A 19,002-nucleotide genomic window follows, 5' to 3' on the forward strand; every position below is an offset into this window, starting at 1 on the left:
CCTTCAAGAATTTTTGCAAAAGCGGGAATAATTTGGTACCTTAGAGAAATAATGCAACGGATGCTGGTATCTACAACATCTGTTCAAATTGTTGCACAAAAAATGCAAATTATGTTTCTATGCAATTATAGAAAAAAGTTAATTTTATTACAGGCTTTGCAGTGGGACAATAAAAATGTTGGCTCTTCTAGCAAATGCATTTTTTCCAAATGTTTTCATAAATTCATGATTAGAAAAATACAAATAACTCCAGTCTTCTAAATTATATGGAATATATTTTATGGGTCAAAATAAAGTCCACATAAGTGTATATGAATAAATGACTATGTCCTCACAGAGATGAGAATGTTTTATGTCACAATGGTAATTTTTCTCTCTAATCAATATTGCTCCTATGAGGTTATGAAGCCTCTTCCTACTTAGAGCAAAGGGTAGTGCAGCTTAAGATGTATATTAATGGTTAACTGTAAACAACTATGGACAATAAATTTGCAAATATGAACTATAAGGTTAAAGTTAAGATGATGTTTGTGTAAGGGTGAAGTCAAAACCACTCTACTCAGTTTGAATTCTGATGCTTTAATCATTTGATTAAAAGCCTTGAGAGCAAGTCAGAAAGGTCTTTAAACTATAATGACTCTGAAGACTTTGCAGCACAAAGATAGGTCTCCAGAAACTTGAGCATTCCTTGTGCATTGTCTATAAATTGTCAAGAAGGAAGGAAGAGAGGGGGAAAAGAAGAGAATTCTAAAGATAGGGGTGTGGAGTTCTAGCCAAACCCCACTGAGATGGAAATAAGGTGGTGAGGGGAGGAAAGAAAAGAAAGATTTGGCTTTGATTTTGATCAGATCTCTTTCCATTTTCTTTTGACCAGAAGAAGACTCCTGATTCAAAAGATTCATAGGATGGCTGATCTGCCAAGATGGTTAATCACAATGTAGACACTGTGCAGGCTACAGCTTCTTGAAGTTATAGATGGGGTGTATGGGGTATTCATGTAGGACTAGCACCTCTGATGAGGTCTTACTTGGCCTTTTTCAGGGTTGTTCACCCATTTTGGTGTCCAATTGTCACACAGCTTTCACCTGTATTCTATGACTATTAGTTGGGAGATTATGTCACAAAAGTTGGTAGACATATTTTATAACAATTGTGCTTACTCTATCATCATAACAAATACTGGTATCTAGAACACTATTTAAATCTGACTGATTAAATGATTTTCTTTTTTTTAATTAAAGATTTTATTTATTTTGAGTTTTACAATTTTTCCCCCAATCTAACTTCCCTCCCCACCACAGAAAGCAATCTGTCAGTCATTACATTGTTTCCATGTTGTACATTGATCCAAATTGAATGTGATGAGAGAGAAACATAAAGTATAAGAGCTAACAAGATCAGACAATAAGATATAAGATTTTTTTTCCTAAATTAAAGGGAATAGTCCTTGAACTTTGTTCAAACTCCACAGTTCTTTCTCTGAATACAGATGGTATTCTCCATTGCAGACAGCCCCAAATTGTCCCTGATTGTTGCACTGATGGAATGAGCAAGTCCATCAAGGTTGATCATCACCTCCATGTTGCTGTTAGGGTGTACAGTGTTTTTCTGGTTCTGCTCATCTCACTCAGCATCAGTTCATGCAAATCCCTCCAGGCTTCCCTGAATTCCCATCCCTCCTGGTTTCTAATAGAACAATAGTGTTCCATGACATACATATACCACAGTTTGCTAAGCCATTCCCCAACTGAAGGGCATTTACTTGATTTCCAATTCTTTGCTAACACAAATAGGACTGGATGAATGTTTTTGTACAAGTGATTTTTTACCCTTTTTCATCATCTCTTCAGGGTATAGACCCAGTAGTGGTATTGCTGGATCAAAGGGTATGCACAATTTTTGTTGCCCTTTTGGGCATAGTTCCAAATTTCTCTCCAGAAAGGTTGGATGAATTCACAGCCCAGATTTCCCACAACCCTTCGAACAATGATCATTATCTTTTCTGGTCATATTGGCTGGTCTGAGAGGTGTGAGGTGGTACCTCAGAAAAGCTTTTGATTAAATGATTTTCAACAAATGATCTTGGAAAGAAGTGTACCAATGGAGATTTGAATCAATACTTTTAGAAAATCACTCAACTCCTTAAGGGCTATCAGAGAACAATAATGGAGAGATATGGCCAGCCTGGCTCTGGAAATTCAACTTGGCAAGAAAAAAAACAGAGTGGGAGTTGAAAGAAGGATCCTCAAAGCTTGTATTTTCTAAAATGACACAGAGTTCTGCACATGAAGTCAAAAAATACCTAAATGTAAATCTTTCTTCAGATTCTTAAGAGCTGTATGACCCTAAAAGGTTAAATAATCTTTTATCCATAAAATGAAGATATCTGTAGTGTTCATCTCATAGGGTGGGTTGATAGGCTCATAGGTAGTTGATAGGTTCAAATCAGTATGAAAAGCAGTCTACAAAAACCAAAAGTCCTCAATGAAATTTCTTCTTCTCTTCTCCTCCTCTCCTTTTCCTTCTCCTCCTCCTTTCTTCTCCCTCATCTTCTTTCTCCTTTGTCTTCTCTTTATTGTTTTTAATAGTAGTAGATGTATGTGAATGGTGAACTTTTACTTTTGTTATGCTCAATATTAATCAAATATTTATAAATTTTGATTTAGTTCTACAGGTCATAATATCAGACATGTAGAATATACTATGGCAGTCAGAGAGCCCCACAAAATTATTACAGAGTTGGAAAATACCACATATTAAAAGGGTGCTGTAATGGAAAACAAGTTGTCCTGGCCCACTACAAATTTATGTGAGCTCATGCTCACTAGACCAAGCAATCCTACTTCTTTCTAATCAGTTCCCTAGGCTACTCTCCCTAGTGGTTGTTTCTATCTTTTCTTCTCTTAAGCCTTCCACACCATTCTCTCCTCTCCATCTCTTTTGCTGAGGGCTGAAAAAAATGGAGACTCTTTTCTTTTCCTCATCTCCTCAACTCATATCTGTTTGATATCAACCCCCCACTCCCCCTTCAACCCTGATTTGCATAAAGTCATTCTATTGTCAAGAAATTGACACATAACCTTGATCCCTTCCTCTTCTTTATTTTCCATCAGATTGTCCCCTCTGTCATCCCCACTCTCTATTTTCTTCATTCTTTCCCTGTCTATTGTTTCCTTTGCTGGTACCTATAAACATAACCCAAGTTTCCCCATTCTTAAAAAAAAAACCCAAAATATTCTACCTTGCCCACCTACTATCATCTGATATCTTGTCCCCTTCTTGGCTAAACTCCTGTGGAAAGCCATATACATTAAGTCTCTCCATTTCTTTCTCCTCTCACTGGCTTCTAAAATCTCTGTAGTATGTCTTCCTTCCTTATTATTCAACAGAAATGGCCTTCTCCAAATTCACCAGTGATCTCTTAATTGACTGTTCACTAATGGGCTTTTTTCCCTCAGCCTTCTTGATGTCTCCTCAGCCTTTGGCACCACTGATAACCTTCTCCTTCTGGAATCTTTCCCTTTTCTACGTTTTTCAAGCCCTTTTCAGATTTGTCCCCTCTGTCAGAATGCTACTTCTCAGGCTCTTTTGTTGAATTGTCATTCAATTCTTGGCCGCTAATTGTGAGTATCCCTTAAGACATTGTCTCTACCTCCAGAAGCAAGTCACTTAATTGCTCCGGGTCTGTTTTCTCATCTGTAAAATAAGAGAATCAGAATAGATGGACCGCTAATGTCCCTTCCACGTGTACCATTCAATCATTCTATAATTTTAGAAGGGAGTAAAGGAATTCTAACAGCAAAGACTGTCAAGAAGATAGAAGAGTAACTTAATAATAATCTTTAAGTAAAAGAGAGTTACTTATAGAGAAAATTTATCTGTTTCTATTTCCATTAACAACGAAACTAAAAGAAATCAGGGTCTTGAGCTGCAGAGAAAAATATTACGATTTCTGTACATTTCTTTAAGATGAGGACTCTCATCTCAGATGTTCAAAATGCAACAAGAAGGGCAATTTTGTTACTACCTTGTAAAAATTAATATACTTAAAAAAACTACTTAAGTTCATGGTTTCATATTCACCCCTCTTTTAAGTCCTTTGTTTATTGAAATGTTTGTGGCGTAGGTGATTACTAAGTTCCTAATAAAAATGAAAATGTTTTCAGAGATGAAGTTTGTTCTCAAAAAATGGATTAGAAAAAATGGATTAGAGAGTCATTAATTTCTCCACTGTTTTGGACTTTTTAAAAACAAAATTAATCTCAGAATCAAAAAAAAAGGTTAGGATGGGTTTAGGATTCTCTATGGAGATGAAGTCACTTTCATCTTTCTACAATTTGAAGATTTCAGACTGACAACAATGCTCCAAACCGGCAAATCTTTGTCTGAGGTCACTGAGTTGTCAAGTTAGGAATTTTTCTGGATTTCAAAAAAAAAAAATCTCAGAAAATTTGTATTCTCACAATAAGAAAGTCAAAGCAGAGTGAGGGAAATAATTTCTGCCAGCAGCTTAGGCTCATAGTTCTGATGAGTCTAGCTGCTTCTCTCTTCTTCCTGAAGCTGATAGACAGGAAAAAAAAGAGACACAGGACCTCTTGGCTATTGTTTTATATATAGGCTGCCCCACTGTACTGCTGTTGTATCCCCTGACGATTCTTGAAAGAACAAAAGAAGAAACAGAATTTTCAGTGAGGCAGATCCAATGAACAAGACCACTGACTCTGGAGGTTAAGAATTTTGATTCAAATTCTGTCTTTGATGTAACCCTAAAAAGTTTGATTTGAATAAAATACTTAGATTCTTTTAAATTCTCAATGTAGAGAGAATCAATTCATTTTGTAAGGTGAAGAATATTTTATAACATATTAAGCTACTACCCCAAAATATGTTTTCTTATTTTTATTTGAGCATAAATGATTTTATCAGAGCAAGACAAAATCTGTATAATAATAATCACTCCTATTTCCATAGTGCTTTAAAATTTACAAAGCACTTTCCCCAAAATAATCTTGGTAGGTAGGATGTGCAAGAAAAATTATTCCCATTTTACAATTGAGAAGACTGAAGTTCACCAGGTTGAAATGACTCACTCAAGATTACATAGTTAATGTGGTTCATAGAATACACACCATTATAGGACCACAGGAGTTTAGAAGAAATCTTGTCCATTCCCTCTCTTTAATAGTAAGGAAATTCCTTTACTAGAATTCCTGTAAAGGATGTTTTCAAAGTCATGGCTTTGTATCTAAGTGCTACTTTGGCTCCAATTCCATAGATTTTGATACCATTATAACCTCTGATGGAATCTTCTAGTCTTTTTGTAGCTTCCTCTTTTAACTCATCACTATTTAATAAGTATAGTAACTTATCCAAGTCGCACAGATTAGTAATTCTTTTCAACCTGACTCTAGGGCCTGCTCTCCTTCCAATGCTCTGCTATCAGAGTCAGAATTTCAATTTACTATGCAAAGTCACATCCAATTACTCTGATTCTCTCATGAATCACATTTAAAATATTTAGTACTCTGATTATTTTTTTAAAAAACTCAGATGGATCAACTTAATATCTACCTATATGAAAAAATAAGACATGAAGAATATTATCTTCATAACTTCCATTATGGACTGATCATACAAAAATCCCTTATCAGTCTGATTCTATGGGATCCAAATTACCTTATCTCTTCACTGATTTTTTTGAAAGCGCATTGTTTTATTCTAATTGATACTTATACTGACAACTAAGAATTCTAGATCCCATTGTTACGCAATTAATGAGAAAAGTGATTATCAGTGAAATTAAGTGACTTAACCAAGGTCAAACAAGTGGTAAGTATCTGATGCGTATTACCTGTGTGACCTTGCACAAGTCACTTAACTTAACTCACTTCCCTCACCTACAACTGGTGGACCAGATGGCTTTTATAGGGAATGGAAGAGGCATGGAACAATTTATTAAACTCTTAATCTGGACCAAACACTATATTAAGTACTTTAATAAATATTATCTCATTTGATGATAACAATAATAAAATGACCGAAACAATAATAACAGTTGAAATTTATATAATACTTACTACAAGTCAGAACCTTGGCTAAGAATTTTACAATTACTATATTATTTTATTTGCACAAAACCTTGAGAAATATTATTATTCCAAGTTTTACAGTTGAAAAAAAGATAGAGCTTAGATGATCTGCCAAGGGTCATATAGCTACTAAGTGTTTGAAGCCACATTTGAATTCAGGTCTTCCCTGATCCCAGGTCTAGTACTCTATCCACCAAAACACCTAACCACCCAATTAATTGGAAATTCTTTACAATTCTACATCTATTTTCTTAAGATCTTAAGAGCATGACATCAAATAAATACGCTGTTAGATTTGGTGAAAGATTTAGTGAAAAGTTAATTAAAGACTCAAATTTCATTGTATTGTTATACTTAAAAGCTTGTCACTACTGGGAATTTTTGGTATAGAATTACATTATTATTTAAAGGGGAAAAATATGACAAAAGGATGAAATACACATTGAATGAAAATTTTACTGGGTAAAAAAGATGGCATATAAAGAGAATCCATGTCTCAATATCCTTTATACATTCAGAAATATGATCTTGTTCACTGACTCCTGAAATATGACATTCTACCAAATTCTGTTCAATATTTGTTGGTGTGGAGAAGTCTAAGATCCTAGGACATGGAGGTTTCAGGCAGCTTTCTCAGTAGCATGCCTGTTCTTGAAGTCAAATCTCTGTGCAGCTAAGTAGGCTAATGTTTGGTTCATGTACTTACTCTCCTGGGTTCTCAAAGACTAAGCAAGCAAATCTCAAGCCCTGGAAGACTCTACCAAAATATGGGCACAAGAGCAATGGTATTTCTATTGTTGAAAGATAAGTCTTGCCAAGGATAGAAAGATTTATCAACAGGCTGGATGCAAGGGAATGAATTTCTAGCTAGGCTACTCAAAAAGTTTATTAAGTCTATATCTGTGTTTATAGAGGGAAGATAATTAAGGGGGTGAAAATTTCAAATCCTTGAAATCTCTGATTATTTTCTATTATGTGAATTCATTAGCATTGATATCAAGAGTAATAAGACCAAGAGACAAGCAAAAAAGAAAAAATTTACTGACTTACTTTTCAGTCAAAACACTTTCTCCTTAAGCTTACCTATTTTTCTGCTCTGGTGTTTTAAAAAAGGGGGGGGTTGGAAGTTCTTAATACCATTTAAAAGATAATTTAAACACTGGTAGTATAGTTTTCTGTCCCACAAAAATTATAGTAGCTAATTCAATTCAGTAAACGTGCATGAATGCCAACTCTCTACAATCAGTCAATTCAGATCGAAGAAAGATCAAGGGTCAAGTTTTACCTCTGACATATATTGACTCTGTGACTCGGCGGATTCATCGCTTTTCAAGCACTCTAGCCAATTCTCTGAGACTCTAAGTTTCCAAAATAAGGTTCTGATTTGATTTGGGAAAGGAATTTTTCTATTGAAATCATAGTCCAATCCTCATTGCTATATACAAAATTATGTTAGGCACTGTGTAAAAAATAGAATTTAGGAATTAAAGGACTATTTACCTAATGAATGCTTCCTCATACTAATGAATGTGGAAATCAATTCTGGGATACCAGATACATTTTTGGTCATCATTTCAAGTTTGCTTAAATGCCACAAATATATAAACAATGAAATGCCAATTTCAAAGGCAAATGTACTCATAAATTTATTTCCTACTAACTTAATGAATGAAATTTTGACTTTTGCAACTTTAAAATGTCCAATGACTTTCCCTGTTCCTAAAAGACAATATCCAAGTTCCTGTCTGCCATTCAAGAGTCTTTCTCTCTGTTATGTATCTAATCTTTTGTTCCTTGGCCTACATAGCTACCCTTTTAATCAACTAACTTCTAACTGGGGGAAAAAATAAAATATTTTGCATCATTTGTACAAAAATATCCATGGCAGCTCTGTTTGTGATGGCAAAGAATTGGAAATTGAGTGAATGTCCATCAATTGGGGAATGGCAGAACAAATTGTGGTGTATGTACATTATGGAACACTATTAATCTATTAGAAACCAGGAGGGATGGGAATTCAGAGAAGCCTGGAAGGATCTGTATGCATTGATGCTGAGTGAGATAAGTAGAACCAGAACAACACTGTACACCATAACAGCAACAAGGGGTTGATGATCAATCTTAATGGACTTGCTCATTACATCTGCGCAACAATCAGGGACAATTTGGGGGTATTTGCAATGGAGAATACCATCTATATCCAGAGATAGAATTGTGGAGTTTGAACAAAGACGAAAGACTATTATCTTTAATTGAAAAAATGCAATCTTATTATGTAATTTTGCTGTTATATTTTTTTCTTAAGGATATAATTTCTCTCTCAACACATTCAACTTAGATCAACGTATAGCATAGAAACAATGTAAAGACTAATAGACTGCCTTCTGTGGGGAGTGAGGGGAGGGAAGTGAGATTAGGGGGAAAATTGTAAAATCCAAGAAAATAAATAAATTCAAAAAAAAAGAAAGAAAATGTTTTGCTTTGAGTTTTTTTTTAAAGTTGGCCTTCTCATTAACCTGATAATGTTTTATTATTTCCAGCTAAAAGTTCTTGTTCATTTTTTCCCTTCTACCTTTAATGTACAAATATCATCATCATCATCATCTACCGTTAATAACCTTTTGTCTCTACTTATCCAAATTATACCTGTCTTTCAAATTTCACCCTCTCCTAGGTTTCTTTGATCATCCTCTTTGATGATTTATAATGATTCACTTTTTGGAATTAATGTAGCTTATTGTGGAGCTAATCATATATAACCTCTCATTATTACTTTTTTTTAGGTACCTTTCATTGTTACTTAACCTAAACTTATTTAATCTGATATAAAATATTGTGACATCAATCTATATCATTTACATCCCTTTTATGAAGAAAGGATAAATTGCAGCAAGGGATGCATGTTGCACATGTGCTGGGACTAGGATCCGCTAACAAAATTCCAGAGCACATGCCCCCTAGAGAGGGACCAGAGGATATGTCCAGCTCTCTGGGAAGTGACCTATGCTTTCTTGTTACATAGTTCTCCTGTTAGTAGATGTTCTAACTACCAATACTTGGGGGTCAGGGGTGGAGTTGAACTGGGAGTTTACAGAAAGATGTCAGTAAGTCCATGAACTTATATATGGAAACATCACAGTTTTCTTTTTTCTTTTTTTTTCTTTTTTAGGGTTTTTTTGCAAAGCAATGGGGTTAAGTGGCTTGCCCAAGGCCACACAGCTAGGTAATTAAGTGTCTGAGGCCAGATTTGAACTCAGGTAATCCTGACTCCAGGGCCAGTGCTCTATCCACTGTGCCACCAAGCTGCCCCAATTTTATTTTCTTTTAAAGTATTTCCCTGCCTTCCTTCCATTTCTATTTTCTTCCCTCCTTCTTTCCTTCCTTTCTTCCTTTTCATCTTTATTTTCACTACCCCTGAGATTTGCCATTTCCTTCTATTTTAAAAACATTATTCTTAGACTTTACCAGATTATTAAAAACATAAATATAATGACAATGACATAAAAAGATTAAGAACCCCTTATCTAGAGGCAGCTAGGTGGATCAGTGGATAGACTGAGACAATCAGGAAGACCCAAGTTCAAATTCTACTTTGGACTTTTAAAAGCTAAGAGATCTTGGGCAAGTCACTTAACTTCATCAAATTTCAATCTTCTTGGTGGCAAAATGAGGATAATAGTAGCGTCTACCTCATAGAATTGTTATGAAAAGCATAAAATGCTTTAGAAACTTTTAAGTTTTATATAAATGCTAGCTAAAATAGGGATTTTTAATTACTAAATTTCCACCATAATAATTTTGATATAGACACACAGTTACAAAAAACCTTTCTGGGCTTCAGTTTCCCCAGCTATTTAATGAGGAAGTTATGCCATATGCTATCTAAAGTTTCTTTGGGATCTGAAAAAAAAAGCAATTCTATTTACTATCCGTGGTGAGAGATCTGTTAGGGTTTTTATTGTCCCCCTCATCACTATCATTAAATTATTATAATCATTGGTGTGATTACTTGGGTTTTTTACTATCATCATAATCTTCATCGTGGGCCAATTACATTGAGCCTTCATCACCACCTGGGGACCATTCTACAGTCAAGGATAGCCAGCAAATTCAAGACCCTTTCCACAGACATCTTTGAAAATTGTCTCTCCTTATTTTGTTACAGGAACCATAATGGTCTAGTGAAAACAATGATTTTTCATTAAAAAAAAGAAAAATAAGGTTGGGATATTTCATTTGTAAGCAGTTTGGTTTACCTTCCATTGTTTTGTCTGACTCTGCTCCTCTCCTACCTAACCTTGTTGTCACTCCTCCCTTCTTCTTCCCAACCTATATTGGGACTTTACTTATCTAGTGCTTGACAATATCATCTACTGATTTCTGCCATGCTGAGTTATACTCTGGGCTCCCACTCTGAAAAGAACTAAGAAGAATGAAGAAGGTCAAAGAAAGAGTTAGAGAATGAGAGAAAACTTAGTTTGGGTTGCTTTTAGGATAATTTGGTTTTTTCTTTTCTTTAGACCAGGCTTGTGATTTCATTGTTCAAGGGAACTTTCACAGATAAAATGAAAACAGGTAACTTACTCTGCAAACTTAAAGAGGATCTGGGGACATTGAGAGGCTAAGTGATCCAGAAGAACATGATCAATATGTTTCAGAGGTGGCACACAATTCAGTTCTGGCTGATTCCAAGGCTGGCTTTCTATCTACTGGGAAGAATTGACACTACCTTTTTCACAGGTCAAATAATCAACTTAACAAAAAAATTTTTAGAAGTGAAACATTCATGATCTAGGAATGAGGTAATAATTTTCCTATTTTTAAGGGCATTATAAAAGAGATTGCACAATATAGTGTCTAAAGCTGACCCCAGAAACCAGACAGGCTGGAGTTAAGCCCCATTTCTGATATAATGACTTTTGTCACCCAGGGAAATGTTGTCATTGAACTTAGACTCAGAAGTTCAAGAGAAAGTACAGGCTTATTAGTTCCCTATACCAGTGAAATTGCTTGCTGGGTATCTGTCCTGAAAATAAAAATGAACTCTTTACTTAGTGGTAAATTCCAGGAGCCTTAATGGACTCGGTGGAGAAACAATGATTTTGCATAAAAGAAGGAAAGTGAGATTAGAATTGACCATGTGCAAAGAATTTGGCCTACTTTCCAATGCATTTCTGCACTTCTGATTTCAAGAAAAGCTAGCCATTAGATATACAATATGACTATACAATTATGAAAGGAGCAAATTAAGGACAATTCTTTAATAATTTAAGACCTCTGATTTTATCAGGATCCTCTTTCTATATGTGAAAATTATGACCTTTCTTCCAAGCTTAAGGTTTTGCCACAGTGCTGCACTGTCACTGTCTCTTTGTATATTGTCCTTTGGCTAATTCATTTCTGTTTCATGTTACTAGTACCATGTTGCCCATGAGAGTATAGTTTGTACTAGATGTTGTGAGAAATCAGATGAGACAAAACAATCCAAGCCTTAATATAATATATAAATATAATCAATTATCATTATAATAAATTATTATTATTATTATTATTACTGTTGCTGTTTTTAGGTTCTCATATACTTTTTAACTTTTCTGCCACTGACAATGCATAATTATAAGTGTGAATCTATTAAATATTAAACGATGTTCCCTATCATTTTCCTCATCATATTAGCAGACATTGCACTAATCAAACTTACTTTTTCTTACCTTTCTCTACTTTTTATCTTCTACTTATAGAAGTTATTTAAATTTGGATTTCTTAGTGTTACAACTCTTTATATTAATTTGATTTTCTGACTAGACTTTTGATAAAAAAGTCTTTTCTACTCCAATATGAAAGCATTTTGTGGAAAGCATTTACAGATGAAGTCCAACTTCAAATACAAATTTTAGTCTAATTTACCTCCCTTTAAAAAATTATGAGCATGAGCAGCAACTTATCAGAAGCCCCTAATCTGAAACATGTTAGCTTATCTTTTTTTATTTTTAATCAACATAAAATCAAAAGTGCAGAATGTTCCATCTAAGTGAAGGAAAAATATATTTGTCAAATCATAATTGCTATTACAATATAAGTAAGACGCCACTGTCCATAGAGGATATACAGATATCTAGCATAGTTTCATCTTCAAAGAACAATATACCTTTCATCTTTCATAATCCTGTCAGTCTCAATTTATACTCTCATTTTCTTCATATTTGTTATAATAACAGTATTCCTACAGTAAAGACTGTATATTATCATTATCATGCCACTTTGACATAGGTTCATTCTTCCATTTCCACTCAATACTAATGATAACCTTTGTTTTCCTGCATTTATTTCTCTGAAGAGCTCAGAATGTATCAGCACTCAACACAGAATCCAACAATGTGACACCATTAAGGTTTAGATGACCTGGATACAAATAACATCAAACATTTATAAAATGCTCTGCCCCAAGTACAGGAGGGAGACAGTGAGAGAGATGCAAAGTTTAAATAAAACTTTTTCATCCAGATATAAAAAATCACAGCTAGTTATATCACCTATATCCCCTTAGCACTTGAGATTACAAACTCAAAAGAAATGATTCTTATCTTATGATTTCATAATACTAAATTACATTGCAATTTCAATTATATAGACCTGACCTCAGAACCAGAAGACCTGAGTTCAAGTCTCTCTTTTTTCTGACACTTACTGACTGTATAACACTGGAAAATTATTTAGCCTTTTACTGCTAAGATCATAAATTATAAAGAAGAACCTGCACTTGGAGAAATTCTCTTTAACAATGAAATCACAAGTATGGTCCCAATCCCTCAATTACATTACAACTGTCCAGCATCCAACATTCATTTCTTCATATTAACCTTCCACTCATGTTTATTCAATAGTTATTCATTCACCTACAAAGTCATCATCAATGACAAAAACAAATAAAATACTATATCAATTTCATGGAGCCAATGTAAAACTGCCAAGTTATCTCTATAGCAGATAATGAAAATTTGAGGCATTAAAATTGAAGAAAATTTAAGAGGAATATCCAGAGCATGCAATTTAATAAAAGAATAAAAAGATGAATTTAGTGTGACCCTAAGATATCATTCCCATATGGCAAAATACTTACTGGTTGAGTACAACATCGAGAATGAAAGTTGATCCAAAAGCATCAACCTGGAAACTCGCCTGGTCAATGTGAGTAGACTGTAATATTAAAAAGATAAGAGTTATTTGTTAGGTAACCATAGTAGAAAAATATTTAATCAGCTAAGATGTATTCCTATGATCACTGGTCCTTTAAAAGTATTCTGAGGAGTAAAACAATTCAATGGAGGCCAAAACAATAGAAAGAATTAAGATAAATTGGCTTCTTCAGCAGGGATAGGGCACTTGAGCTGAGAATGAGAAAGATTCATCTCATGAGTTCAAATACAATCTCAGAATTTACTAGCTGTGTAACCCTGGACAAATCACTCAATCCTGTATGCCTCAGTTTCCCCCACTGTAAAATGAGCTAGAGAAGGAAATGGCAAACTACTCCATTATTTTTGCCAAGAAAATCTCAAGTGGGAACTCATGAAAAGCTAGATATGACTGAAACAACTGAATAACAACAGAGAGATGAGGTAACACTTTCACAAATTTAGTCAACCAGATTTTATTAAGCACTGACATTATGATAAATGTTAAAAAAAAAAAAAGGAGGGGGGGAAGTCCCTTCTCTCAAGGGACAAAATGTAAATAATGTAGAAGTAAGATTTCTCTTCATTCATTTCAGTGTTCATGACCTCAGTTGAAGTTTTCTTTGCAAATATACTGGAGTGGTTTCCCATTTTCCCTTCCAGCTACTTTTTTTTAGATGGGAAACTGTGATAAATAGGATTAAGTGTCTTCCTTAGGGGCACACAGCTAGTGTCTGATGTTTGAACTTAGGAAAGTCTTCCTGACTCTGGACTGGTACTCTATGCACTGTACCACCTAGCTGCCACCTCAAATAAGATACATAGGATAAACTGGAGGGGGAGAAAAGGCACTGAGATTAAGGAGAACTTGACTCTTTGGAAGTTGGGACTTTAGCTAAGACTTGAAAGAAACTAGAAAAGTCAGAAGGCACAAATCAGGAATAGCATTCCAAGAATAGGGTGAAGTGAAGGGTGAAGGGTTAGCCAGTGAAAATGTTCAAATTGAAATATGAGGTATTGGGGTAGCTAGGTGGCTCAGTGGATAGAGCACTGACCCTGGAGTCAGGAGTACCTGAGTTCAAATCCAGCCTCAGACACTTAATAATTACCTAGCTGTGTGGCCTTAGGCAAGCCATTTAACTCCATTTGCCTTGCAAAAATCTCAAAAAAAAAAAAAAAAGAAGAAGAAATATAAGGTATTATATGTAAGGAATAGGATAAGGAGGTCATTGTTACTGGATAACAGAATGTTTGGAGAAAAGCAAAGAATAATAAGACTAGAAAAGGTAGGAAGGGACCAGTTAGGAAGGAGCTGGAATGCCCAACAGATTTTCCAGTATTTTTCAAGAAAGGAAACAAAAATATTTTTTATTCCCTCTCAGTCTACTACAAGATTTTCCCCAATAAAGTAAAGCTGGGGGGGGGGGGTCATAAAAACTATATTATAGGGCAACTAGGTGTCACAGTGAATACAACACCAGCCCTGGAGTCAGGAGGACCTGAGTTAAAATCCAGCCTCATTCAATTAATAATTACCTAGGTATGTGACCTTGGGCAAGTCACGAAACCCCACTGCCTTGCAAAAAACAGAATTCTCTTTATCTCTCTAATGCTTAAAGGTGCAAATGACTGGTCACCAAGGCTCCTGAAATTTTGCTTGTTGCAATGTCTTTCTACTTAGGGGAAAAAAACAAACAGCACATATGCCATGAATCTGAGAACAAATTCAGTGAGTTTCCTTCATTAGAAAAGTTGTTGGGCGGATCCAAAATGGCAGCATGAAGGCAGCATTTCCTGGGAATTCCTTCCCCAAAGAACTCTAAAAGCCATCAAATTATGACTCTAGCCAAAATTTAGAGGGGCAGAACCCACAGAAAGACTGAGTGATACATTTCCCAGTTCAGGATAACTTAGAAGTTCCATGGGAAAGGTGTGTTTCACCAAGACCCAGAGTTGGAAAAAGCCCCAGTTGCAGCCTGGGAAAACAGCTTGAACTCCTTCAAGTGAGGAGGACCAGCAGCAGAACCTGTAGCAAGAATGTGCTGCAGTGAGAATCAGGAGAAACCAGCCTAAAACTCCAGAGCACAGCCCATAGATGGTAAAGTCAGGGGAAACTGCAGAAATATCTCTGCTCTCTCTGTGGGCAGGACGCTGCTGTTTGCCCACACTCAGATCCAGGTTGTAGTTTGGGCTTCCATACTGAGATAGCCAAACAGGGACCCTTCTTACACTTCCAGGGTAGAGGGGAGTGTTGTGTTCATCTACATATCAAAGCACAGGCAAGACAGCATAAACCCTGGAGGAATAAAGGTCCCGGTGGGGTGTCCTCAAAAACAACCCCAAATCTTTGGAAGTGCTGTAAATTAGTCTTGGGCTAAGAAGATGAGTAAACAACAGAAAAAGAAGAATCTGGCCATTAGAAAATTACTTTAGTTCCATGGAAGATCAAAACATATACTCGATGACAAAAATCAAAGCTTCTGTATCAGAAATCTCCAAGAGAAATAGAAAATGGGCTCAGACTATTGAGGCCAAATGGAAAAGGCAAACAAAAGGCAAATGAGAAGAATGCCCTAAAAAGCAGAATTGGCCAGCTGGAAAAGGAGATTGAAAACCTCTCTGAAGAAAATAACCCCTTCAAATGCAAAATGGAACCAAAGGAAGCTAATGACTTTGCAAGAAATCAGAAAGAAATAAAAATCATTCCAAAAAAAAACAAAAATTAGAAGAAAATGTGAAATATCTCATTGGAAAACTGACCCCAAAAACAGATTCAGAAGAAATAATTTAAAAATTGTTGGGCAACCTGCAAGTTACGACCAGGAAAAAAGCCTAGATTTCATTTTCCAAGAAATAATACAGTAAAATTGCCCTGAGATCCTAGAAGCAAAGGGTAAAGTAGAAATTGAGTGAATTCACCAGTCACCTCCTGAAAGAAATCCCAAAAGAAAAACTTCCAGGAATATTATAGCCAAATTCAAAATTCCCAAATCAAAGAGAAAATTCTAAAAGTTGTCAGAAACAAATAATTCAACTACCGAGGCTCCATGGTCAGGATTACACAGGACTGGCAGCATCCACATTAAGGGCTCTTAAAGATTGGAATATGATATTCTGGAAGGCAAAAGATCTTGGTTTACAACCGAAAATCAACTACCCAGCAAAACTGAACATCCTCTTTCAGGGGAAAAGATGGACTTTCAATGAAACAGGAGACTGTCAAACTTTCCTACTGAAACAACCAGAGCTGAATAGAAAATTTGATCTCCAAGTACAGGACTCTGGTGAACCATAGAGGGGGTGGATGAGAAGGACTAACTATGAGGAACTTAATGATATTGAACTGTTTGTATTCCTGCATGGGAAGAAGATATTGATAACTTATATGAACTTTCTCATTTATAAGAACTATTAGAAGGAGCATATATAGACAGGGCACAGGAAGGAGTAAAATCTAATGGCATAATATAGTAAAAAGATGTTGTCAATGGATAATAAAGGAAAGTACTGGGAGAATGGGAAAGGAAATGAAGAAGAAGCTAAGAAATTTCATATTAGAGTCAAGAAAAAGTTTTTTCAATGGAGTGGACAAGGGGAAGGTAAGGGGGAATGAGTGAGCCTTCATTCTCATCAGAAATGGCTCAGAGAGGAAATAACATACACTTAATAGAGTATAGAAATCTATCTTACCCTAGAGAAAAATGACAAGAAAGGGATGAGATAAGGGGAAATGGAGAGAGGGAAGGGGAGGAATAGGTGATAGAAGAGAGGGAGATTGTGGGAGAGGGTACTCAGATGCAAAACACTTTTGGATAGGGCCAGGATTAAAGGAGAGAGAGATAATAGAATAAATGACAGTGGGGAAGAATAGAGTGGAGGAAAATACAGCTAGTAATAGCAACTGTGGGAAAAATATTGAAGCAACTTCTCTGGTGGACTTAAGATAAAGAAAGCAACTCACCCCAGAGACAGAGTCATTGGAATCTGTACATTTTTTTCCTCTCTCTCACTGTTCTTGAGGTTTCTCATGTTCTGGGGGGGGAGGGTTTGGTCACTCTTATAACAAAATTATTGTAATAATATATAATAAATCTAGATCCTTCATTAAAAATATAAAAAAGAAAAGCTGTTGATTTATAATTTTTAATTACCTTAATATTAATCTACATTTTCATCCCCATTTTTTAAGCAACAATCTTTGATGGGTGTCCAATAAATATGTGTCACATTATCCACCTTCCCCATTCTTGTCATAAAAAGGATGGTGATGAGTCAAAAGACATAATAAGTGACAATAGAAATGACAATAAAATATGATTAAAATGACAACAAAAGATTGTTGTTGTCTGATGACAGTGAATATAGTTGGACAAAGTTGGGATGGGCTGTATTCATATAAAATTGTCAAAATCTTAATTATTCACAAAATCAAACAACACTAATCTGTTTCCCCTTTTAAATAAATATCTAGTTATTTCTGCTATGTTGATAGAGACATCAGAATGCTTATCCAATGCCAAAATCCTGAAGTTGCTTCCAGATTCTGCAACAACAGAAATGTATACCACACAGATACAAAAATTTTCCTAGAAAAAATTGTATTTCATAGGTTTCAATAACTAATTAATACTATGAAAGTACTACCTGTCACACATACATGATTCTCAATTTTTATTTTTTTTAGGTTTTTCGAGGCAAATGGGGTTAAGTGGCTTGCCCAAGGCCACACAGCTAGGTAATTATTAAGTGTCTGAGACCGGATTTGAACCCAGGTACTCCTGATTCCAGGGCCGGTGCTTTATTCACTACGCCACCTAGCCGCCCTGACTCTCAATTTTTAAAACAATTTCTTTAAATATACAGTACTCAAGAATAATGAATAAGTCAATAACCAAGGGACTGGCTGACTTCAGAAAGATCAGTAAGTGATGAAAATCCTTTCATCATCATCCATGGTACTTTATCATGGACCTATGAAATCCTGACTAGGGCAAAGATACTAATTCAAAAGTCATCCAGAATGAGTGTGCTAGTTTATTTAGTGACTGGCTGACATGTTGTTCAGGTTCCACCAACTGCACAAGTGCAGAGAATTCATATGAAATATTGCTGGGCAGAAGCAATTCTTGTGTACAAGAACAGTTCACAGGCTGCAGAATTCTAAAGAAATTTCCACATGTATATTCCATCAGAACCTCAAATTCAACACATCCAAAATGAAACTCTAGCTTTCCCTAAGCCTGCTTTCTATTTTTTTTGAAGGTACAGTCTCTCAGGTTCCTAACTTTGGAGATATTCTTCACTCTTCCAAAAGCCTTGGGAAAAACTATGCTTACAAATCAGTGCCCTGAGGCATCACCCTGGGAAGCAACCCCTGTGGAGATCCAATCTGGCAAAAATGTCTAAGCACAGTGTCTCTGTACAGTAATCACTTTACAAATATTTACTAATTTGACTGAATTGGGTTCTGCAGGGGCTATAGCTAGTTATTGGAGACCCAGAAAAGAAAGCTCTTGCTTGCAAATCCTTGGCTATATCAAATTATTTAACATCAGAAACTGATGGGATTTTATCAATGAAAATGACATTAAAAAGCATTGATATTCCATTTTTGCTTTGTTGTTGTACTCTAAGGACCATAAGCTCTTTCCATTTGACTTTCAGCTGAAACCTTCTAAAAGAACTGTCTCCCCTATTAGAAAGCAATTTCCATGAGAGAAGGTACTGTCTTACTTTTC

General features: G+C 35.4%; 1 protein-coding gene across 1 annotated transcript in view; it reads right to left on the minus strand.

Annotated features, from left to right (window-relative positions):
- Positions 1-19,002, minus strand: part of LOC141494049 (disintegrin and metalloproteinase domain-containing protein 22-like) — a 160,400-nt gene that overhangs the window by 93,578 nt on the left and 47,820 nt on the right. The window contains exon 3 of the mRNA XM_074195226.1: positions 13,210-13,289. Within this exon, the coding sequence (XP_074051327.1) occupies positions 13,210-13,289 (80 nt within the window). The remainder of the gene's footprint in view (positions 1-13,209; positions 13,290-19,002) is intronic.

This window comes from Macrotis lagotis, chromosome 7 (assembly GCF_037893015.1).
Source record: "Macrotis lagotis isolate mMagLag1 chromosome 7, bilby.v1.9.chrom.fasta, whole genome shotgun sequence".
In the NCBI taxonomy this organism is placed as follows: Eukaryota; Metazoa; Chordata; class Mammalia; order Peramelemorphia; family Peramelidae; genus Macrotis; species Macrotis lagotis.